Genomic DNA, 25,293 nt, shown 5'->3' on the forward strand with positions numbered 1-25,293 from the left:
TGTGTTGTGGTATATTTTTATTAAATTTAAGTATACTATCATTTTATAGTATAGAAGTTATTGGAAAATACTAGTAAACCTAGAAATATAACAAAGGAAGACTTAGTTTGTTTAATGTTTTAGAACTTTTTTGGATTTTAATGAGAGAAAGTTTAAAAATCAGAAAGTTTGCCTAGAAATTTACTTCAAAACGTGTTGACGATGTTTTGAAAGATGAAGACTTTGGAAACACTGACCTCTATACTTCGATATTTTCTACAACAGGCATTTGTTATCCATTCCAGTATACACATCATGAATATTCTCCCTAAGCAATCTATTAAAGAACTGTTAAAAAGTTACAATATGAAATAATTAGATTTACTATTATATTGTATAATTTACTTGTTTTTAAAGTTCACAAGTTAAACTTCAGTCCATAATTTCATTGGCATGAGGAATTATTGAATAGTTTCTCTTTTTTTTTGTAATAAACTGTCACATTTATTTTTTGAAGAGTCTGCAAATCATCTGGCTAGTAATTTATAAAGAATCCACTAGAAACTTAATACTTAAATAATGTGAAAGTATTTAAATAGGAAAAACTTAATTGAAACAATGTTGGAATTTTGACAAACATCAGTTAACATTGGAGCAGAAGGAACTGTAACTTCTAGTTGATTCAATTTTACAAAGTCATATAGTTGCTTTGTAATAAAGCAGTATATTAAGCTATAATTCATTCTTGATTGATTATTTCTTTCAGAAAAACTCAAGATTTCTATTGCTTATTGTGTTAAATAAAAAATATTTCATTAAATTTCCAGATGGAACAACCAGGAGTTGAATCAGATATTTTGCGATCAAGGTGCGCCATGTATCAACAACTTAGCTCAACAGAAGAAGGTAGGCACCAGGAAGTCTCTGATGCATTGAATTATAATTTATTTTTTGGAAACAAATGTGAAAGATTGAAAATTAAAACTGCTTTTAAATACTATGGATTTTGTGTATTACTGAGATTTAAATATCTATTCAAGCTTCCAATATATCACTCATTGATATATTTAGGGATATCTAAAAGAAATCTAAAAATCAAATAAGCCCTTATAAATCTGTTACAAAATTTAGAAAAGTTGGAAAAAATTGTGCAAATCTCCTTTATTTGATCTCTGATTTGAAACATTTTTGCAAACTTGCTGATTTTCTGTGTCTTAGTCAATGATTAGATGTTATTTTATACAATGATAATCATTTAAATAATTATATTTAATCTTAGATTTGATCAAATATACTTTTATGAAGAAAACTTTCACATTTCATTGTCCATCATTAAGTTGAAATTCCATGTTTCAAGATACTTTTCTGTGGTATCACAGACTAAAGTATGATCTGACTGAAGATTTTAATAACCAGATTACAAATGCAAATGGTGTTAATTTAGTATAGTTGAAATAAAGTAGAAATAGCTATGTTTATGAATCGTACTGGCCTTTTTAATTGTTTGATAAAAACATTTTAGTATTGTGAAATAATCCAGTGGTGAAGTATTAAAATGTTATAATCAATACCAGTATTAAGTCAGTTTGTTCTGATTTGGAATTAAATTTATGAAAAAAATATTCAGTTGTAAAAAAAAGTGAAAAATATATTAAGGTTTTGGTAAAAACCATCATTTATATAATAGTAAAGGTAATATCAAGTAAATCAATGTGAAGGACAATTTCTTCTAAACAGATATTAAAAACAATATTTTATTGAAGCTCTCTGATATTTTTTATGATATATGAATGATGGTAATAATTCTGATTTTTGATTTGCATAATCACAGCTTTGTTGTTTTTTTTTCACTAAACTTTCATGATTTTAAAAATATAATTTACTTAAAAAATATGATGTTAAGGTGTTCAAAATTAGTTCTGTTTATAGTTGAGGATCCTCGATCAGTGGCATATCAGTATCCTCGTCCACGTCGGAAAATAAAGCTTCAAAAGCAACCTTCTGTGGAACATGAGATAGGTTTTAGTGATGAAGATGATGAAAATGACTGGAATAACAGTAGACTACAAATTCTGGAGCTTTCTCCAGATAAAGCTGGACAAGATATAACACCAGCCAATATAGATTTTGAAAAAAAATTACAAAAATGTGGAACAATCCATTCATTAACAAGTAAGAATGGTATATTTTTAAGATATCATAATTTTTTTAATTAAAATTATTTTTATAATTCATATTTATTAAAAGTTCTTTATTATCAATTTTTGTTTGTATTTTGCCTTTATTAAATGTTTTAGTTCATAACCTAATTATTGTGCTTTATGTAACCTTCATTATCCTAGTCTTTGAACTTCAAAGGTTTGCTGTATAATGAACTAAATTTAAAGTATACATTTCAGTATTTTGCATTGATAACCAAAAAAGACGGAAGTAGTTTTACTTGTACTCTTATAGAGAACATTTATGTATAAAAAAAAATATCAAGGGGTCATATTAAACAATATAAGTGCTCTCCACTGTATACAGGACAATTAACCTGCTCAAGTCTAGTGCCCGGTTTCGGGCTTCTTAAATTTCAGTTCAGTTTAGTAGAAAATATAAAAAAGGACAATATGTTGAAAAACATTAATGGAGATTTAAGATAAACAATAATTCTATGATATATTAAAAATATAAATATTGAAAGTAATATTGGTAGTTTACAAATTAAACTATTAAGAAAAAATTTACCATTACAGAATCATTGAGATATGTAATTATTTAGACAAAAAATTATATTTTGTCTATTAAAAATAATATTTAATAAACATCAAGGCAAAAAAAAAACAATTAAATTGACTATTGTCACTTAATTTCATGAGATAGTTGATAGCCTGCTACCTGACCACTATAAATTTCATCAATTATTTCTATGAATTGGCATGACAAATACTAACTGATTATATTAGAAAATGAATAAATCCTCAGTTGTAGTCACTTTATAAGTTTATTTAGGCTGAACTAATAAGCAGTAGTTTCCTTGAAAGAGATAAACTCTACTGAATGTAAATATATATGTATATATGTATGTTGTTTTTTTCATTGCAGTTTACTGGAGTATATTTAAGTTGCATCTAAAGTTTCTGTTATTTCACTTTGGTTTAAAACATTCTGAAGTTGTTTAAAGTATTGGAACAATATTTTGCTTATTTAGATCAAAATTCATATTCTGTTATTTTCTTTACAATTTTGCAATTATTTTGCACTCATCATCTGGTTAAGAGCTGGTTTTCTTTGTTTAAATAATAAGAGTCCTAGGAATCTAAGGTGGAAATATTCTTGGGAACAGACATTATCAGGAGAAACTTTAGACAGGCAAAACATCACATTGATTTATACAGTGCATTGCTACAGGAAGCAGTTTTTTGAGTAGTCAGGAGATTTTCACATTGCCATTTCAAGGGGGAGGAGGCATGCTTCTCAAATAATTTATGAAAATTTAATAGTATGAGATTGATTTTTGAACCATTTTAACTACAAGTATCTCATATACACAATGTAGTGTATTGAGTGAAAAGAAACAAATTTTAATACATAAATTGTAGCTATACATGCTATGGCCTAACTAGCTTATATTGCATTCTACAGCCCTATATTGGTTGGTAATACTCCAGGTCTTTCAGGTTTTAGTAGTACAGTATTACATTATTAGACTATAGAACCTTCTGCTGGTTTATGCAACATGTCCTTGGTTGCACCTCTGATATGTGAACTTATAACCACTACACAGGTATTCAGATGATGCTGTTTGTTTTTAAAGATGAAAAAGTCATTTAACCCAAACTAATTTTAACTTAACTTTTAGACACAGCAATTTCATAATTTTCTTAATCTTACAAGAAATAGTACCTCAGTAGGATATGAATAAAGTAACATTTTCTTCAGGACATTTACAATAACAGATAATAATGCAAAAGAAACTAGATGTAGATCTAGTTTCTTCTGCATTATTATCCATTTCCTGCAAGAACTTTTGCCATTAAGGTAAAGAAAACCAGCTTTTAACCAGAAAATGAGTACACTATCATTACATCTTCAGTTGGAAAAATTTGAAGAAAAGAACTGCATATGAACTTTTATTGTTGAATATGGGGCAGACTAAAACTTTGCTAGGTCCATTCAGAACTACTGCACTTAATAGTTGAAATACTAAGATTAGTTTACAACCATGCTGAAGCTGTTTTATTGGCTGCAGGATTTCTCAAAGGAGAGTTCTTTTGGATATACACTGAAGCATTCTACAGAAAGAACAACAATTTTTTTGTCTTAAATGTGACTTGTGTGAAGTTAATATTACTGTCAACTAAGATTATGAAATTTAATGCCATTAAGTACCTTGCACCAAGCTTTAAACACTGAGGTGAGAGTTCTGTAGTAAAATGTTTTTCCTATCAGCAAAGTCTTACCAAATATTGATAGTACCTTGTACAAAACATAAGTTCTGCATCTATCATAAAAAAAAAAATCTAATACACCAACTTTTGCATCTTTTCAAAGATGCAAACTTGTATCCCCAATAGGTCAACAATGCTCTGTGTGTGCAAAACTCTCACTACTCTTGGTATTGCCCTGCTTAATCATTTATTTAAAATTGTTTAATTGCCATCAGGATGATAAAAAGTTAATATCAAGTAAATCATATGATAAAATATTTGTAAAACATTTACCTTCTTTGAAATAGATGGTTATAGGTCATTGAAGAGGGACATAATAGTAAAGAGAAAAGCAGTTGCTTTAAGTGTAAACTATGAGTTACATCCTGTTAAAGTTGAGGATATTAAGCATAATAGGAAGGAGACTGAATTCATTTGGATATCTGTTAGTCGATATCAAGGCAAAAAGCTCTTAGTAGGAATTTGTTACAGGTCACCAGATAAAACTGATAAAATTACTGAGAAACTTTACAGTGAGATTAAGATTTCATCTATTTTGAAGTCATAATTATGGGTGATTTTAATGTCAGACCTATTGATTAGGAAATGCTAGAGTGAAACCATGAGGGAAAAAGTTTTCTGGAAACTGTTCAAGATGGATTTCTTCACCAATTGGCCTAGGAACCTACAAGAAATAATGTTATTTTAGATTTGTTGTTAACTTCTAATATAGAAATGATTGAAAGGGTGAAAATTGGAGAACATTGCTGTATTAAGTTTGTTTTGCTGCCTATGGAAATTACAAATAATAATATTTTGATTCCAAATTTCAAAAAAAGTGGTTTTGAAGGGATGCAATAAGAATTATTTGTTATGAATTGGGCTGCTGAGTTATTTGGAGACACTGAGCAAATGTGGAAAATTGTTAAAGAAGAATTATTCCGAATTGAAAACAAATATATTAATTCAGAAGGAAAAGGGCAGCTGCAAGTAAAAACCAGCACCACAAATTTAAGAGATTTAAATTGACTAGATTATAGAAGATCAAGAAAGTTGGTCAAACAGGAAATTATGATATCTCAAAGGATATATAAAAATCATTTGGCTGAAAATATATAAAAAATAACAGTAAAGATTATTCTCAAATACATTAGGGTTAAACAAAATGTTAGGATGGGGATAGAACCCTTGAGGGGTGATCTTGCATTTGATGATTATGAAATGGCTAGGAAATTAAATCCTATCTTTTTTTCAATTTTTACTTATGAAAACTTAGGAAGTGTTCCTCATCTTGAGCAATTGGTAGATGAAACAAAAGTTGAACAAAACAACTGCACAAATTCTGAGCTTGTTAAAATAAAATTGGGAAGTTTAAAGAATGATAAATCTCTTGCACCAAATATTTCCCCAAAAGTTTTAAAGGAGGTTAAGGATTTGAATATATGAAGCACTTACCACAATTTTTTGCAAGTCGTTGAATATTGGACAAGTACCAACAAATTAGAAATTAGCTATTCAAGGAAGGTAAGAGAAGCTGCCCCAGAATTTTAGGCCTGTAGTTTTGCATCATTTATAAGGTTTGCAAAGTGTGATAGAATGTGCTTTGCAAAGTCATTTAACAAAGTTTAGAATTTTATCAGATAGTCAACATGGTTTCACTAAGAGAAAAATCTTGCTTTACAAATCTGTAAAATGCTTATAAAGAAAGCTATCTCTATAGATGTAGGGAATAAGTTAACCAAATAGAAGAATAACTTTATGTAAAAAAAAAAGCAGATGGTTGCTATAAATGAAGCTTAGTCAAACTTGATTAGTGTTGCAAGTGATGTACCTGAGGGTTCAATTTTAAAACCATTTTTATTTTTTGATATACATTAACAACATAAATGAAAGAAAAGTCAATAAATTACTTAAATTTGCTGATGATAACAAGGTCTTGGATGTTGTTGGTTGTGAAGAGGATGCTACTTATTTACAAAAGGATTTGGATTATTTATTGAATTGGGCAATTAAACAGCACATGGGTTTTAATTATGAAAAATGCATGTGAGTTATCATAATTTGAATTATTAGTATAAATTGTCATGGAAGTAAAAAATCTTGGTGTAATGGTAAATCAGCCTCTTATGCTATCCAACCAGTATGCAATAGAATTTGCTAGTGGCAAGACAAATAGGGTTTTAGATTGCATCAACAGAAATATTGAATACAAGGCTAAAAAGGTTAGAATTTCGTTGTATAGTTTACTTGTTAGGCTGGTTACATTTGGAGTATTGTGTTCAGTTTTGGGCTTTTTATCTTAGAAAAGACATTAAATTGTTGACAAGAATTCAAAGGAGAGTTACTAAAGTGGTACCTGGAATGGGGGGTTTGTCACGGGTCAAATGTTACATACTTAAGATTGTTTTTGCTTGAAAGAAAGAGTTAAAGGGGATCAAATTGACATGTTTAAGATCGTAGAAGGAATTGATGATGTTGATGCATCAACATTTTTCATGCTTAACAGCAAGAATTATAGAATTGGGATACACAAATATAGATTTAGGCAAGGTAAAAGCTGTCTTCAGTTTTTTTTTTTTTATTCAACTAGGGTGGTTGGCTTGTTGAATGGGTTGTCTTAGGACGTTGTGGAGGCAGTAAATTTGAGTAAGTTTCAAATAAAGCTTCAGAGATACGTGAATGAGAAAGACTGGATTTAATTTTTTTTTTTGTAATGATTTTAATTTGGCTTAGAGGATGGGACAGCTGAGATGAACCATTAGCTCCCTTGTTGTCTTTAAAAATTGTTATGTTGATGAAAAGCATTCTGAAAGTATTCTAGCAGTATTCATTTAATGGACATAAGGCTCTTTAATTTGATTAAAAGAAGGGAGAGAATAACATAATGAAGAGAAATAAGACACTAAGGAACAAATAGAAGGTGAAATTCACAAAGAAATTGCAAAACTAAATATTACATGAATGATATAATGTTCTGCTTTGTGAAGTGTTCACTTCTGTTGAAAACTGTAATTTACAATTTTGTTAAACATTATTTACATTTGATGCTTTAGTAAAGGTTAAAAAATAATTAAAATATATTCACATTAGATGTAGACACAGAATTTGCTTTGTTATTGAAACTTAAGACTGAGAATTGTTTGATGTATTTGGTTATGTTTCTGACATCTTTTTCTTATTTTGGATATTTTTTTCAAAGGTTTAAATAAATCTAAAGTTTGAGCTTATAACTATCTAAATATGTTAATAACTTTTTTATGTAACAGTTTAAATTATAGGAATATATATTTTTATAGAAGGTTGAGTATGTTATATCAATACAATTTTGATTATGCAAATTAGCAAGTCACATGAAAATTTCAATAATATAAAGATGTGGGGAAGACATGTATCAGAACAACATTTTACACTGTTTGCATTTTTTGGTAGTGTGATGCCACCAAAAACTTATTGTTTTTGGGATGATACATAATAACCTCTTCCAACACAAAATATTCATACACTCATGTCACACATGTGTGGTTATTTTGTGGATTTAGAAGTATATTTTATGCAATTTATGCCATATGAAAATAAAGAAATATGGACAAACTTTGAACATCCAGAAAGAGACTTGCAAAAAGTCAAACCCAATTATAGTAAGTAAAGCACGGTATCTTATAACAGGTGAAAATCCACAAACACAAAGGTCAATTGCAAACATCTTCCAAATTTCCCAGGTAACAGTACCCAACATAATCAAGAAGATTCTTTATCTGGAAAAGTAATATAAGTTACATGTTCATGAGTTACTTCTATAATATATTTGTTTAGTCATCACATACTTTCAAGCAGCTAGTATGTTTTTTGTTAAGTACACTACACATTGGCTATTTGTGCTCTTCCCAGTGCAAGTATCAAAACACAATTTTTAGCATTATGAACCCTTGAACTTATCACTGAGTCACTGGGGGCCAAACAGTTGGAGAATGAAACAAGCATTTATACTATTCCATATAAAGACACACCAGTTAAAATGATAGACTCTGCACCATTGGATTTTGTATAAGTGGACTGTTGAAACTTGAATTGAGAATCATTCTTCTCACACATTAACTGGATTATGGAAAGTCATTAGAGAGGAGTGGAGCACTTTGCACATGAAAGTCTTATAACACAGTTTTTTGCAATGAAAAGTATATTGTGGAAAACCATGACTGAACATTTCAGTGTTGAATGTAACAACATGGAAATGCTAAATGCACAGTGTTTCTTGTGTTTGTCAGCCTCTGAGTATAATTGTGTGATATTTCTTTGCTATTTTAGGGAAAGGAATACGGGCTTTTCCTTTTGTGAAATGTTAAAACAGAATTTGTATTACCTAGAAAAGTCTGAATGTTTGCAAATTCAGTTTCCACATCTGAACTTTAAGTTTTGATTCCATTATTAATGTTTCAAGAGTTCAAAAAGTTTTGAATATTACAATCCTTTCATAAAGTATTTTTTTATATATATTTTATAATACTAGTAGATTAAGTACCTATATTTAATTCTATTAATTTAGACATTCATGTTTATCAACCTTTAAATCAAATTGTCAGAAAAGCTAGTTAAATTTGACAAAGTTATAATAGGTATTTTCTTTACCTTAAATATATAATTAGTCATTAAGTCTGAAGTGCATATGTTGCAGTAGTCATTGTTTAACTAACATGTAAAGGGCTGAATAATTATGTAATAAAGAAATGCATAACCTAGTTTTCTAACATGTTAAATATCATTTCCTTTTACTGGAAACACATACTGACATGAATATGTACATAATTTTCATTCTTTGGTGTGCATGGTAGTGTATAGTCCAGTTCAGCACATAGGTCAAAAATAAATACCAAATGGATCAAGTTAATACAAAAAACATAAAATGTTTTAACCTTTCTGAAACAGCAAGATGCATATTGCATTCTATCACATAAATTAGTTCTTTTATCAAATATGAAATTATTTATTTTGACATTTCTTTCAAAACATAGAATATTATTGGAGTATATATATATACACTCCAATAATATTATCAAAGCTACATTTGTTACACCAGCTGTACATTTCTATTTCATCTACAAGTACGTATAAAGAGGCTAAATGCTGGTGTGAGGGAAAAAATATTTTCCCCTTATTGGCTTATTGTAAGTGATGTAGTGATTATATTGATATAAATTTCATCTTTTGTCATCACAAGTATTACCAAGAAAAGGAAAAATCATATGCATGTACATATTTATCTGTGGATATGTCTGTGTGTGTGTGTGTGACTGTCATAACATAGAAACCTGAAATTTTGCACCCATTATAAGTGGACCTTGAGGGTGTACACCTGTATATTACTTACTTTATCCACATGCATGTATGCATCTTTTTAATGAGGCAAGGTCTCAAGAAACCAAATAGGAAAGAAGTGGCTTATTATATTATATTACAAATAGAAATCACAGACAGACAAACAAGCATGAGTGTATGTGCAGTCTTTTTAATGAGGCAAAATAGAGAAAAACCATATAGAAAAAAGTGGTTCCTTATGTAACAATATTGAACAGGTAGAAAAGCTAGTGTGTTTTGGTAACAATGCATTCCAACAATTGCTTTTATGACATGTTGCTTAGCAACAAAAGTATATAGGTTATACTTTTATTTAAAATTGTCTCAGAATATGCAAACTGATATTGCAACTAGAATATATCAGCCTAATAACCTGAATGAAGCCAGGTACTTTCACTAATATATATATATATATTAAAAGTAAATGAAATGTGTTTCATCATTGTTGTTCTTGAGTGAACCACAAGCAGCTAAAATAAATGAATGCTATCCTTTTTTTTCAGAAAAAATGGAAACTATGATGTTGGTTTGAATACAGCTAAATCTTGACAAATAAATTAGAGGATTTTGAATATTTTATGTAAAAACTGTATGGGGACATGAATGACATATCCCTCACACTTTTCAAAAGATAGAATATATTTTTGTTTTTTATAAAATACCCTCATGCAGGCACAGCCCAGATAGAGAAACTTGTACCCCCTCCCACTTTCAAACCAGAATCATGTCTCTGTGCATATATCATTAATTTATATATTGTATAATGTGTATTATAAATTGTTAGAATAAAAGTTATGATTCTTAAACATTATTATGAACAAAAACATTTAGTATTTATTATTGGTAAAGTAAAAATATTTTGATTCTGTGCTACATTTGTAAGTTGGAAAAAATGTATTAATAATTTAATTATCTTCTAGGGTCTTTACTTTTGTTTGCTATCGATTTTGAAATAACAATAATTATTTATACTAAAAATCCATGTGTACCTTCTTGGTTTTTATAGGGTTGATTCTTTACAGTAGGTGTCTGTGACTTGTTGACAATAAATTTCAACAATAAATGACAACATACAATTAATTTGTTTTAAAATGATGTATTCAAAGCAAATTAAACAGATGTACAAAAATTAGTTACACTATTGGTTATCACAGTTGTATTGAGAGCTTTAAATAATCATCTCTTTTCATCAAAGTCCATATTGGTATGTTCCATCTGTTGGGACAGTGGTAAGTCTTTGGATTTACAATGCTAAATTCAGGGATTTGTTTCCCCTCGATAGACACAGCAGATAAACTGATGTGACTTTGCTAAAGAAAAACAAATAAAACATACCATATTGATCGTTGGTCCAGTTACATTAGAACATAGTTTGACAAGACAAATTGTTCTACTCTGTCTGTGTTGTTGTAATATAAGCTGTGATACTTTTACTTTAGAAATCATCACTGTATGTTCTTTGTGACTAAATTCACAATTATACATTCTAACTTCACTTTTACTAATCAACTTCCTTTATGTATGCTGCACATATTTTCTGTGCAGTTTTTGCTCACCACTAGCCTTGATACTTCAACTCACCTCTATGTGTATTCACATAGAACAGCTGTCCTGTAGCGTGTAAAACCCTTCACCAATAGTAGAGACAAACTGGAATTCACTCTAAACTGCTTTATTATATCACTTGTTGCTTCTTTAGTCTCACTTAGGGGATTTGTTTTAAACTTTGAGTTTCTGCAATTCATTAAACTTAATTAGGTTTCTTTTGCAAAATTGTTTTTTCTTGCTTATCAATGCACATTAAGACAGATGGGAACATTAAAGCTTGGTGGCAATCACATCCTGTACATATAGAAGGCAGTAATAATTAAGAAAAGCTATTATGTGATAGGAGATAAGTATCTCTAGGAAATACATTTTCAGTTTAGGAAAACATTAACAGTTTAAATTCAGTTCTAACTGAATGTAACCTGATGTGGTTCTCATATTTTAATGCTTCTGTGTAGCTTTAAGTACCCTTGATAATCTTTAACTCACTTCTTTTAATCTTTAAGTATCAACTTCAAATCCAGTACTAAAGTAGAAGATGAGTGCTATTCCAGTGAAGAGCTAATTTAACATAATAGGTCATATTAGTCATAAAATATAGAACTTTTTTGACAGTGTTATGCAACATAAGGTTTGCTTATATAAATTAATTTTGTAGTGATTCTATTGATTTAAATAGTTTAGATTGATTCTGCATTTATTCAGTTATTTTGACTTTTGTTGTTTAAAATTAAACTTCAGATGTTTATATTTTGCTTAATGTTAGTTTTATTTGAATTTCTTGATCAATTTTAGCTAAGCAAAAAGTGCTCATTTTTTTAAAATATTAAAATTAAAAAGTGACATTTGTAGAGTATAAAGCATTTTAAAAAAACAATAATCAGAAAACTGAAAGTTTTAGTCCTTCCAGGTTTATTCAACCAAATCAAACAAAGTATAACAGACTTAAGGAAAACAAAATCTGAGGAAGGAATAGGTAAGTTTTTCTTTTCTGTTGTGTGGAGCATATATAATTTTAGAACTCACAGAGATGGATGTAATTTGCATTTGAAATCAAAAGATGAAAATCACACTTCTAAAATAATGACTATTTATATATTGTAAAAGCCTGATCTAAATTAACTTGTATATTATTAATTAGAATATTTTAATATTTTGTTGTTTCACTGAACTGTTCTTATAACTTTATTAAAGATCAGCATACTCAGAAGATGGAATGGTTATTATGATTCACTCCAGATATAGTTTTAGTCTGACACTATGATTAGCTTCAAAGAAGGTGCACAGTGATCATTATGATTAGTTTCAAGAGTATGTTTTCTGATAATTATCATGAGTTGGAGAAAGAATTAAGTTCCAAACACTGAAGAAACTTGATACTAAAGTGGCCAGGTTCAGATATGATAATATCAGATAACCAGACTGGAAGAATAATTACTGTTGCAAAAATGGTAGAACTCAGTCTAAGTGTCTTAGGAAATTTTATACAGTTTTAGTGATGGTTATTTCTGTGTCTTCTACATATAAAGAACTTTAAACTTTGTTTATTGTTGCACAGCTAATTCTGTTTTATTTATTTTTTTGAATTCATCTTACATATCACAATATGGTTCTACAACACTTAAGAGCTTTTGTCCTCCAGTAATCACGGCCATAGCTTTAGGTCAAATTTTATTTTACTGACAGTGCATCTATTATTGTTTATGCAAATTTGTTTTATAAAATTCTCAACAACAGGTGCTTTAACAAATAAAACAAACATCAATAGTTTGGTCCATAAAGGAAGAGGAGATTCCTCTGTCCCTTTTACTGCCCCTTATACCAAAGAAGAAGGAAAATATGAAAATAGGAAAAGAGGATCAGAATCTTTGAAACCCATCTCTTGTGGAGATTCAGTGAATAAAGGTGATCAAGAGAAGGCTCCGCTTTTAGAAATGGCTGAACCAAGTAAGTATGGAGGATTTCATTCCTCACTAATACCTAGACTAATAACATTGCTCTAATTTTGTGTGTTTACAGCATTTACTAACAGTGTTATTAAATTAAAAAAAATAAAAGTTGAAAAATTGTGAATCTCTGTATTCTTTTTTTTTTTCTGAGAAAGCCATAAAACATTACTTCTAGTTTTATAAAGATGGCATTGAAACCATATGAAGAAGTATTTAAAGATTTTGTTGGAATTACTTAATTTTTTTACATTAAAAATAACATGGCAATACAAAATTCTACTACATAATTTGTTAAACTAATAAAGTAAATACCAATAAACCTGAAATTTCTGATAAAAATCACACAAACTGTAGATGGTTTTATTCCACATTTATCTTAATTTGTCCTAGCACTTCCGATCCATTTCTTGTCCCAACACAAACCAGTGCCCACGAGGCATCTTCCCTTGTTAAACACAATAACTCATCCTAGATGGGCAAAGTAAAATGAATATGGAAAAAAACACACCAATAGTTTACCATATTTTTATCAGAGTTTTTGTTCACATTAATCTCCAATGCATTATCAGCTTTCAACATTTAAACCATAACTTTTAAATTGTTATGTCACATGTCTAAATAGCAAATTAGAAAACCTTTTTCTCTCATTATTCACCCCAACTACCAGTGGCCTGTAATGGGTCAGAAGTGCTACTATGTTTTGATTTTGAACTAAACATATTAAGATGAATATGGAGAAAAGAAATCTTCAATTTATGTAATTTTTATCACACATTTTATGCCTGTTGGTTCATAATACTTCATGAACTGAAACTTTTAATAGTATAATATATATTCTAATACACAAATGCTTATCAGATTTTATTTTGATCATTACTTGTTAATGTAGGATGGTATAAATTATGGTTGCATTTGCAGTATCTGAAGCTGTGCTGTCAGTATCCAGTCCCATTTCCACAGCATTAAGATCCTCTGCTCCATTAGCATGTCCTCCTCATCTCAACTCTCATAGTAGTAGCCAGGCTCCAATACAGCTTATTACTCCTAGATGTAGATCAGGACCAGGGAGACTGGGCTTTAGTTCTACTAGCAATCAAAATCAGACTTCATCTAGCAGTATACCTAAATCTAGCTCTAGTATGACTATACCTTTGTCCTCATCCAGTCCTGGCAGCCAACACTCCCCAGAGGAGGAAGCAACCTTCCCTTCCTCCCAGTACTTCCCTCATTCTCCAGGTCATGGAGACCTGGAAACCTTAGAATCTAGAATAGATATACTCAGTAGGTGAGTTGTTCAAAACAATGAGTATTTTACTGAGCATTCATTGTTATTTTACCAAATTATTACCATTGGTGAGATATTCAAAAATTGCAGTTACTTTAGATGTATATTATGTTGTTTTTTTGTTGTTGTTTTTACATCTTTCATTTAACTGGATTATCTTCCAATATATTTTATTCTAAACATTTTCCTTGCTCTACTTGATAAATCCTGATCATATTTTCTTTATTGAGACATCCTATGACAAGAATATCATTAGGTTTCCTTTTTGACAGATTGTTTTAGAAGCCTGATAGGCACTTAGTGGCAATATTATATAATTGAAATAAAAGCTATAAGATAATTGTGGTTAGCATAAATTTCATCATACATTATTTAGCAAACTTTTTCATCTAAAAATACATTGGCAAATGCTAGGGTAGTTAATTCAAAAAGCTAATACTTGTATATATTGAGCTACATGAAGACTTGGAACTAACATGAAAAATGGTATTGCTAACAAGGTTACTAAAATTTACATATTTGCAGTGTTTATTTTTAGTTGTAGCATCACATTTCTGTTTCTATTTCATGATTGAGGTTTTTAGTATTTTGTTTCAGTAAAGTCATTTTATTATTATTATTCAATTTCACTTGACTAAACAAAAGAATCATGTCAATCTTGACTGTTTTTCTTAATTTTAATTTTGAAAACTCCCATTTTGATTGATTTTCTCAAGGTCTTGCAGTGGTATTACATTCATTTATTCAACAAGATTGAGGTTTTGCTTAAAGCTACAGTAATGGCTTCTTCATATATTGCAGGCTTCTTCATTCGGTTGGCTTTTGCAGAAAATACCTGAACAATAACCAAGTAATCTACAAAGAACTTTAAAACATTGTGGTTTAACTTATGAACAAATGAGCTCAAAATATTCTTGAGAGGTTGTTACAATTTATTTTTTTTCACTTTAGAGAATTTTAGATAGATTTCATTTCTTATTCCATCCAAAATGTGAGAACATTCTTTTCATAGTACTTCCTTTTTTGCACTCATTAATATACTCCTCAAATTCACTTTTGCAACTTTCTGGCTAGAAACTAAGACTTCTTTAATTTTAATGAAACTTAAGGAGATGGCTTGTTGTAATTGTTGTTTGAACTTTGTATCATGAATGAACAGCTGTTTGACATTTTACGTAAATTTTTCTAGCATTCAGCAACTCTTTCATTTCTAAAAGGTAATCGTATTACCAATGGATTTGTTGAACAGATTTCAACTTGTAGGACATGAAACTTAGCACATGTTGGCATCAGAATTAGTTAAAATCTCGTGTACAGACCACAGCAAGCTCTGACAAGTGTGGTGTTGTAACTTATGTCATGCAAGTGACATTCAAAATCCATTGTTTCTTATAATACATTTGAAAGAGCTAGCAAAACTGTAGAAGGTTAATATGTAAATAGTTGTAATGGATGGCTTGCATCTTCAAGCATGGAGCATTCACTAGCCAGCAAAATGTAATTTTTATTCAATGCCTTTTGACTTTTAGCAGCTGTCAGTTTGGAAATGATGAACTATTTCTTTTTGTGATTCATTATTTCTTGAATAAGCTCATGTGTAGCAGTTGTTGACATTATGAGATTTTTTACAAGCTCTTTTGCCTTATTCAAAAGATATATATAGCCTGAATTATTCTCAAGCCTTTTAAAGATAAGCTATAATGTATATACAAGATAGAGGGAAATTTTCTAAGTTGTGAAACTTCTAGTGCTTCATAATTGTATCATTATATTATCACTTTTGTTTTCTGGATTGTGGTCACTTGAAGGCTCACCATCACTATATAACAGAACTGATCATATTTCTCATATTTGTTTTTTTAAGATTAGTAATATTTTTTCATATCTATTCCTACTGCTTTAGACTACATTAAAGTCTCTCAGCAACAATCCATGGTGTATTAAGGTGACTTGTGTAAGTTTATCAAAATATGTTAGCATCAAAGAAGCATCAAAACACTGAAAAATAATTAATACAGACCATTTGGCAATGATAATTCTCTGTACTGGTGCAATGTTCTCTCTCTCTCTCTCTTTTTTTTTTATTGTGACTTCCTCAATTTTTCCTTTTATTGATGAGTTTATTTTTCAGACTGTAAACTCATAAAAAGAAAAGTAATAGTAACACACAACATATGTGAGACACAATAATTATGCTAGTTAACTTTGAACATTTACAAAATTAAATAAATATAATCTGGAAGTAAATTATTGAGACCTCACCCCTAGCTGCTATAGAAGTGTATAGGTAACTATTCTCTTTCAAAAAGTTTGATACTTCAAAACTATCAAGAATAGCTCCATATATACAAGTTTAATATGGTAAAATATAATATGAGTTTCCTGTACATATACTATACAGTTTCCATAGATTACGTTAGATAAATATGAGTTTTACTGAAATGTGGATGTGGGTTAGCTCTGTGGTAGAGCTATGGATTTAGGAGCTGGAGAACCAGATATGAGTGCATGTGATACCACTCACATTAACGTATGAGTGTGTTATAATAGTGACAGTAAATCCTGTACTAAGGTTGTGGGTGGTATGGTGCTACTTACTCACTACATTTCTTCTACAACAGCATGTAGCCTTAAGTAGCTTTGGCTTGGATATGTTTGCAAAAATATATAAATGTTGCAATCTTTAAATGTTTCTTCTTGCTTTACTTTCCTCTAACTTTATAATACTACTACACATGCTTATTTTTAGTGAAATTGATACAGATATTTTTATCACATGCTGTATGTGCATATTAAAAGATTTTTCAGAGTCAAAGCTAAGTGTTCAAACTCAAGTGCTATATTCAGGTGAAACTGGGTTAAACTTAGAGTAATTGGATGATCCACTTAATAAGTTGTTTAGCAGAGATATTTATTACAGAGTACTTCTTATATCTGAGTTTGATTGAATTTGGGAAAAAAAAAAAAACTGAACAAAAATTTACAAAACATAATGAAACAATCTTCACAGTGGCAGATTTAGGTGAAGAGGCCAGAACCACCCTTTTTATATTGTTTTTAAAAAAATTGTTACATTTTTAAAAATGTGTTATTAAATCTGCCACTATATATACAAAAACTGCTCGTTTGGGTTGAGAATATATTTTACGTTTGCTCTTCTAAGTAAAATATTTTCTCAACCCAAACGAGCCGTTTTTGCATATATATTTCTCTACAAGTGGGTTTTCTCAACATCACTAAATCTGCCACTGCTTTATTCAATCTCATAAACACAATAAGAATAAGATATGTATAGGATTAAGGACAGTACCTTTTCTTTACAGTTCTCTTTAAACTGTCTTAACAACTTCAATCATAGTTGGACCATTGCAAGTTCAAGGCTGGTTTGTGTTGTACTGTTGTCTTTGAGTAAGACACTTTACTCCAATTATTTCAGGGCATCCAGTTGTGTGTTGCATACCAGCTGTTAGCTAGTGTTTAACTCACAATGCACTAGCACCCATGCCATTTTGACATGGGAGGGATTTGACCTTTTTTGACCTAAACAGGCTATATTTTAGGTAAATATTATTTACAAAGAAAGAACTCAAACTTCTCTTTTCAAACTGAGAGCTTGAGCCAGGGAGAAAGAAAGAGAACTAACTAAGAGATCATACTGTTAATCTCATGCCTCATGCATCAACTGTGTTACTGTTGGCTAACCCCAGTGAAATATAAGGGAGGTTATATAACACATTTGACTTACTATTGTAGAAACACTGTTGTCTACATTTTTGCATAATATACAGCATTGTAACTATATCATACATAGTCAATGTTATCTCCAGAGAATAACAAACAAAACTATACAGCTAGAATGAAATCAACTTGATGATTTTCCTGACCATTAATATAACAAGGTAGAAAATGTATGTTATGTTTATATGCCACACACCAATATACTGAATATTAGCATAATTTGCACATAATTAGAAGTGAGACAAGATATGGAGGATATAATTAAATAAACTAAAGAATATACTAATAAAACAGTATAATTTTTCAACATTTTATTTATTCTGTTTCTCTTATAACAAACTTTAATTAGATATTATAAAAAAATATGTTTTTAAAAATTTGTAAAAGGTTTTTATTAGATGTAGATAGTAAAACCTTTTTTTTATTTCATTGACAACATTCCACCAAGTTTTTCATATTTATGATCTTCCCCATACTCAAAAACCTGGTTTTCTCTTATGTCCTGTTTTGGCATACAAAGCTTACAATTACAACATAGGAAAATTCATCACTTGGATATTTTTAAATATGTTTCTCATGAGGAATCCTTTGTAAAAATTATTGAAATGTTTATAAAAAAAACTCTGAAAACTTAGTCTCTTTGTCCAGTTAGTCACAATTGTGTTATTTAGTTATAATGAGGCAGTAAGTTAAACATACTATCATTGATTTATCCAGTTACCCAACCATTTTATTCAAATAGTTAATAATCAATTACTGAGTAATGAGAACTTTTAACTCATTCGAAAAAGGTTTCACTTTTTTATATTTTTTAAGTTAATTATTGAAATATTTTTCATGCATTCCTGATATACTGTTACTATATAAAAAACATTATGCATTTAGTAGCCATGCTAGTTTTGCATTCTTTATCATTATTTCATAGTGACATATATTTATGTTGCATGTATTTCATGGTTTATTGTATTCTGTCTGAGCATATGAAGTTACCAATGATCAGGTGTTATAAATTTTAACCAACATCATTTATTTGAAAGAGACCAGCTGTATTCTTTTGGGAATACAAACACAAGTAAAAATTTTAATGAAAAAAATTAATCTGTTTGAAATAATATTATATAAAAGGCTTGTAGAATTTATTTTGTATAAAATGCTCTTGTATCTATGAGGTTATATGTCTGATATCACTTTCATTCTTGAGCAAACTCCTTTCTTTTTTGCGATTAATCCAATCATGCACTTATAAAGAAAGGAGAGGTATTTTGCATCAATAATATTTGCTCAAACAGTTTGCTCTTCTCTTTATTTGAGCATAGAACATCTCATTTCTTAATTTCATCAATTTATTTGAGGGTGCTTTGATTGTATTGGACTATCTATGCATCCAATGACTTTTGCACAGTTGTCCACAGAAGTCGTAAATAGATGGAATGATGCAGTGGTTCATGCAAACAGAGTAAATTTTGATTCTAACAGTTCAAGTATTTTCTGACTGCCTAGCTGATGCTGTTGTTTCTTTGTGTTTTGGTATGTTTATCTCTTTTATATATCTTGTTGTGACACCGTTTTAAACAATATACATCTAAAGTTTTGTAGGAGTGATTTTTTTTTTTTTTCCCAACTGATAGCATTTGACTGTTTGGCCAAGGCCCTTGAATAGTCAAATGAGATTTCTTATCAGAATTTCTTTCATGTGCTGGCTTGTCCTGTAACTGAACATTCATCCACTGTTTTCAGTTAATACATACCTGCCAGTCTTGACTCATTGTTTTCTTAATCCATGCAGGGTAACTAGCTCTGATAGATTTAAGTGGTTATTTCATCTACCTTGAGCATACTTCTTTGCTTTGATGTAACCATTCTTTAGAGTGTTAGAAAACTTACTTCTTGAGTAGTAGTAAAATATACATATATAGGTGTGTGGGACTAAGGATTTTTCTGCAGTAGATAACTGTGACTTCTTGGCAGTAAAAGAACAGCATTCACTCTGTTTGTTTGAAAATAATATATATATGTATTCAAAACAAGTTGATTGTCTGAGTAGTTGTAAAAATATGTTTGTAGGTGTGTGACTTGATGACAATAAATGAACAGACAAGTATTAAAACTAGTATACATATATATATATTGGGCTTCCACTAGAAAAATAACTCCCTCAGCCACTGTGGCTAAACAAAGTAATTTTCTTTTAGCCACAGTGACAGTTGTTTAGCCACAATTTTAGGTCGTCAAAAACTGTGTGGTGCGTGACTTTTAATATGCATCAATTCCATCCAGTAAAAAATAGTTGTAATTATGTGAAAATCTACAAGACATTAAATTTTGTACTATTTTTTTATTCCCCAGCAATCTTCCTCGCCAAAAGAAACAAAACAAAAACAAAATAACAAAATAAACATAATAAAGAGATACATTTCTCAAAATAACACAGAAACAAAAAAAATGACTTAAAACTAGAATACGGTAGCATGACTAGTAAGTAGATAAATCCAATGGCAACTCTTTAGTCAAATCATTCTCAACAGAAGATGTGGTAGAAGTTGACACTTGAGGTTCTGAAGCACATTTCTTCAACAGGGAATGGTACCCACGTCTGTCTTTGTGAGTGACCCAGTATCTGAATGCAGAGTTGAAGTTAAAATGATCTAAAGGTTTGGACTCCATGGATAAGTTCAGTAACATTTTTGTCTTGGCCACAGACAGACTGCTCCTGGCATCTGTTTTGATGCTGTTGTACCTGCTAATTCCCCGCTCACAGTCAACAGATGTAACTGGAATTATTAATCCAATTGCTGCAAGCTGAGACAGATTTGGAAAAGTTTGACAGGTGTGGTGGATGTATTCCTTGTAGAAGTTCTTCATGTTTCTGTTTTTGTGAGCATCCTGTTCTATTATGTTCCTTAGTCGCAACCTCATCCTCATTGACGAAAGGAGAGAAGTGCTGGATGAGTTTCTTCAGATCATCCTCATCAGATACTATTCTGCTGTGACATGGGCTAAATATTGAAAAAAATGACATGACGTTAGTGTCTGGGAATGTTACTTGTAGTCTTGTGACCACCTCTTCAACAAATGAATTAGGAGCTGATCTGTATTTTTCATGTTATTTATTTGTAACCACTGGTATCAGGAGCTTGTGGGAGTTCCTTCAGTGCAGTCTGTGTGTAAGGACCAGGGATGTGTACCAGCAGCTGAATTGACATAATTGACCCATCAATAATTGCTTTAGCCTGATCATAAGGTAAATCAGCTCTCTTTAGAGATCTTGACAAAAATCCAAGAATGCCAACAGCGTTAGCCAAAAAAATGTATCATCATGACAAAGCTGTAACATGACATTTGCTGGACTAGACCATGTAGCAAGGCTCGGCTTGGAGTACCATGTTCCATTGCTACGACCTGCAGACCTTACAGATGCAATACAGTTGACTAGTGCTTGGACAGAATCATTAAAAGAGAGCCATCATGTGAAGAACAGTTGCTTGATTTTACTGCTTTTCTCTCCATGCAATGCTTTGCTCTCTTCCAGAACCCGACACAACTTGGGAGAATATTTCAGGCTTTTTGCAAATTGGTTCTAAACTGAAATGTACTTCACAAGGTATGGCACCTGGTTTGCTGTGTTTTCAGCTGCCAACTCTAATCTGTGTGCCAAACAATGACTTGTTATTATCCAGGGGCATTCCTCCTCAAATTTTGTTGCAACACCTGTTTTTATTCTCACCATGACATTTGCATCATCAGTTGCAAGTCCAACCTGTGTTGTAGATAGAATCAGCCCCAGTGTTAGTCAGCTCACCTTTACACCCCACATACACATTCACAGCAGCAATTGACATGTCCTTCTTCAAAACTTGTGATGATACTGCACTGCGATGATCTTCTGACTGTGCATGCTTCACCATGTTGTCTTTTTTAGGCATAGTAGCAGTTTTCCCAGTGGTAGCATAAATATTTGTCTTCTTGTTGTCCCTGCATAATTAGGTGAGGCCTAATGATGAAAGATACCTGATATAAATTATCAGTATAAAGGTGTTTCCTGCATCAATTGCTTCATCTGCTTCAAGAACAAAAAATGGGAAAGGCAATGCCCAAATGTCTGCCTGCATTTCATCCTAAACTACATGATTTAGGGCACTGTACATATCATCCATAGACTGGCTATGGGTGTATATGAAGCTCTTTGTTCCACTTTGTGACTGAATCTGTAGTTTCTTTAGAGAGGCCACTCCCTGTTAAAAAATATATAAGAACTTGCATTTTGAAATAAGACCACCAATTAAAGTAATAAACAAAGATATTTGGAAGAGTTGGCTAGCTTTTTAATTTTTGATAGATATTTTCAAAATGTTTCCTTTTTAGAAAATTGTCAAATTGCCTTTTGTTTTAAGAAAATACTATAGAAAACAGAAAGTATCTTATTAATACTAGAATGAAGAATATTCTTACATTGAATACTTGTAGTGAAAGGAGGGAATGAAACTTCACAGTTGGGATGGCTTCCTTTGCTTGTACAAGTAATGTGGCCGTCTGTGCCTGAATGCCACCTTTACACCCCACATACACATTCACAGCAGCAGTTGATATGTCCTTCAAAACTTGTGATGCTACTGCACTGCGATGATCTTCTGACTGTGCATGCTTCACCAAGTCATCTTTTTTAGGCTTAGTAGCAGTTTTCCCAGTGGTAGCATAAATATTTGTCTTCTTGTTGTCCCTGCATAATTTGCAATGAAATGTATTTTGTTGGGAAACATGTTTCAGCCAAGGAAACTGTGAAAACCAAGTTTTTTTTTAACAACTCTGTGAAAATTGCAGGTATATATTTTTTTCACACCAACAGTCTTATCACTGCTGCAAGTTTCAGTTTCTTCATAGCTGTGTTTTCTTTTGGAAGTGGATTTTCCACCATCAATTGATGTTGTTGCTTCAACCTTCTTTTGAGAAAAACTTGATATATCTAACTGTTTATCTGATCTAGGAGTTGTCATGATCTCAATTCAGACATATGTCAAACGAAACTTGGGATTTCCACATTGATACAGATTATACGTTGGTTTGATGAAAGTCAGATTTTCTCTAATTACTGTTTGTGTACCATGGGCAGAATCAAACATGTAGCATAAGAAATGAAAATAAAAGAAATCATAAGCATAGCTGAGTAATTTTTTTAAAATTTAATTTGTTAGTTGTCATATCCCTGAAATCATAAAAATACATATATAAAGAAAATATAGATTACAGTCAGTAGTAGTTTTTAAAGATGTTTCTTGTTTCTTCAACCCTCTGGGGGGTGCCTCTGGTCATTTGTCATCAATAATGGCGATAAAAACCATGAAAGTTGTTAAGATCGAAACTTGAGCAGAATAAATAAAGGAAAACCATCCAAGATTGAAAAATTATTATCTTTCACCACTGTGGTGAAACCAACACTAGATTTTTTAGCCACAGGCTGTTTCTTTTCGCCAATGGCGATGTGGCTAATGGCTAGTGGAAGCCTAGACGTATATATATATATATATGTTCAAAATCATTAATTGTCTGTACAGAAACTTGTTACACTATGGAGATCACATTTATATCTCAAACACAATACTCTTCTTCTTGTCAAAAAGTATTTTTAGGCTAATTCAGTTGCTTTAGAATTCATTTGATGAGTCAAACTAGTTTTCTGTCGTTTAAATGCAATAATATCAGTGTATGGCAGTATACTGAATTTCCAATGATTATCCATTCTTTTATCAAAGTCCACATAGGCTGGTTCAGTTACTTTAGAAAACCCTTTGAGAAAACAAATTATTCTCCTTATCTCTTTCAAACTGTTAGTCTCATTCCAGCATATCAACCATTAAACCATTCATACCTACAATGAATGTGATTGAACATGACTTCACTTTTATTCTCTCTCTGTTCCTACTCTTCTGTTCATAGCTATTTATATGTTAGTGACTTAGGGCCTCTAGAAATTTCAATAGTCTCAATATCAGTGAGTTACAAACAAAAAAATTATAATACCTACTTTAAACAGTCTTTTATATCTGACATAAAGGAACTCTCTTTCCATTTAAACCAGGTTTAAGGACTTGCATTCTATTGCTCTTTTGGTCAAGATTTCTGGGTTCTACAAGTACTCAAATACTAATCTAGTAATATCCTCCCCCTGCATTTTAGCCCAATTACACTTTTTTGTTGTTGTTTTGCTTGAAAAGTAAATAGGTTTATTACTTTATCATCTGTTATGTGATCTTCTATCTTAACTTTTGGTCTGACCTGTTGGGTGGCAAGTTGCCTTATACTTGTGTCGGTTATTCATGATTGCAATATTAAGTGATAGGTTTTTAGGTATTAGTGTCAGCTATGCTCCATCAATATCTTGCAAACTTCAACATCTCAGTTAGCTTCCCATTTTATGGCCATCAGTTTTCCTTCTCTGATCTTGTGGGTTGTCTGTCCACTTTACTCTTCATTATTTAATTTTTTCAACTTTCTCAGTCCTTTGAGATTAAAAGAAAAATCTTAGGAGTTTTCAAAGTGCAACATTAAAATTTCTTCTTAAGGCTCTCCATAACTAACATTTTTTACATCTTTGAAATTAATGAAATTATATCCTCTTATCACCTTAAAGCTTTTCTTTTTTTTCCTTCACCTATTTTTAGGACATCATTGATCTGATGCCTAACACCATTAAATATTTGATGGGCTCTTTGTGGGAATAAGTTTTTTTTATATCTTGGTTGCATATTTCTCCCTATGACTTAAGATGCTGTTTCACCAGTTTTTCTTCATTCTTGAAGACAGAGAATATGGTTGATAATTTAAACAGGTTACTGAGTCTAGATTTTTATATCATGTACATCATACCATTACTGTGCATCACTTAGCTTCTACTGATCTTTGGTGGGAGCTTTTGGTTTCTGCTCTTCAGGTCAAATATTATGTTTATAACTGTGGAGAACATTTTGCAGTTGACATGTGAATCAACCCCTCTTCCCAATCGTGCCATTCACCTTCTGGTTGTTTGCTCCACTTA

The 25,293-nt window shown here is 30.8% G+C and overlaps 1 protein-coding gene across 1 annotated transcript in view; it reads left to right on the forward strand.

Moving 5' to 3' along the window:
* Positions 1 to 25,293, forward strand: part of LOC143230298 (voltage-gated inwardly rectifying potassium channel KCNH6-like) — a 188,449-nt gene that overhangs the window by 148,958 nt on the left and 14,198 nt on the right. Inside the window, exons 11-15 of the mRNA XM_076463564.1 lie at positions 807 to 885; positions 1,909 to 2,151; positions 12,193 to 12,267; positions 13,029 to 13,238; positions 14,159 to 14,525. Of these exons, the coding sequence (XP_076319679.1) occupies positions 807 to 885; positions 1,909 to 2,151; positions 12,193 to 12,267; positions 13,029 to 13,238; positions 14,159 to 14,525 (974 nt within the window). The remainder of the gene's footprint in view (positions 1 to 806; positions 886 to 1,908; positions 2,152 to 12,192; positions 12,268 to 13,028; positions 13,239 to 14,158; positions 14,526 to 25,293) is intronic.

The sequence above is a fragment of the Tachypleus tridentatus genome, chromosome 10 (assembly GCF_004210375.1).
Source record: "Tachypleus tridentatus isolate NWPU-2018 chromosome 10, ASM421037v1, whole genome shotgun sequence".
Classification (NCBI taxonomy): domain Eukaryota; kingdom Metazoa; phylum Arthropoda; class Merostomata; order Xiphosura; family Limulidae; genus Tachypleus; species Tachypleus tridentatus.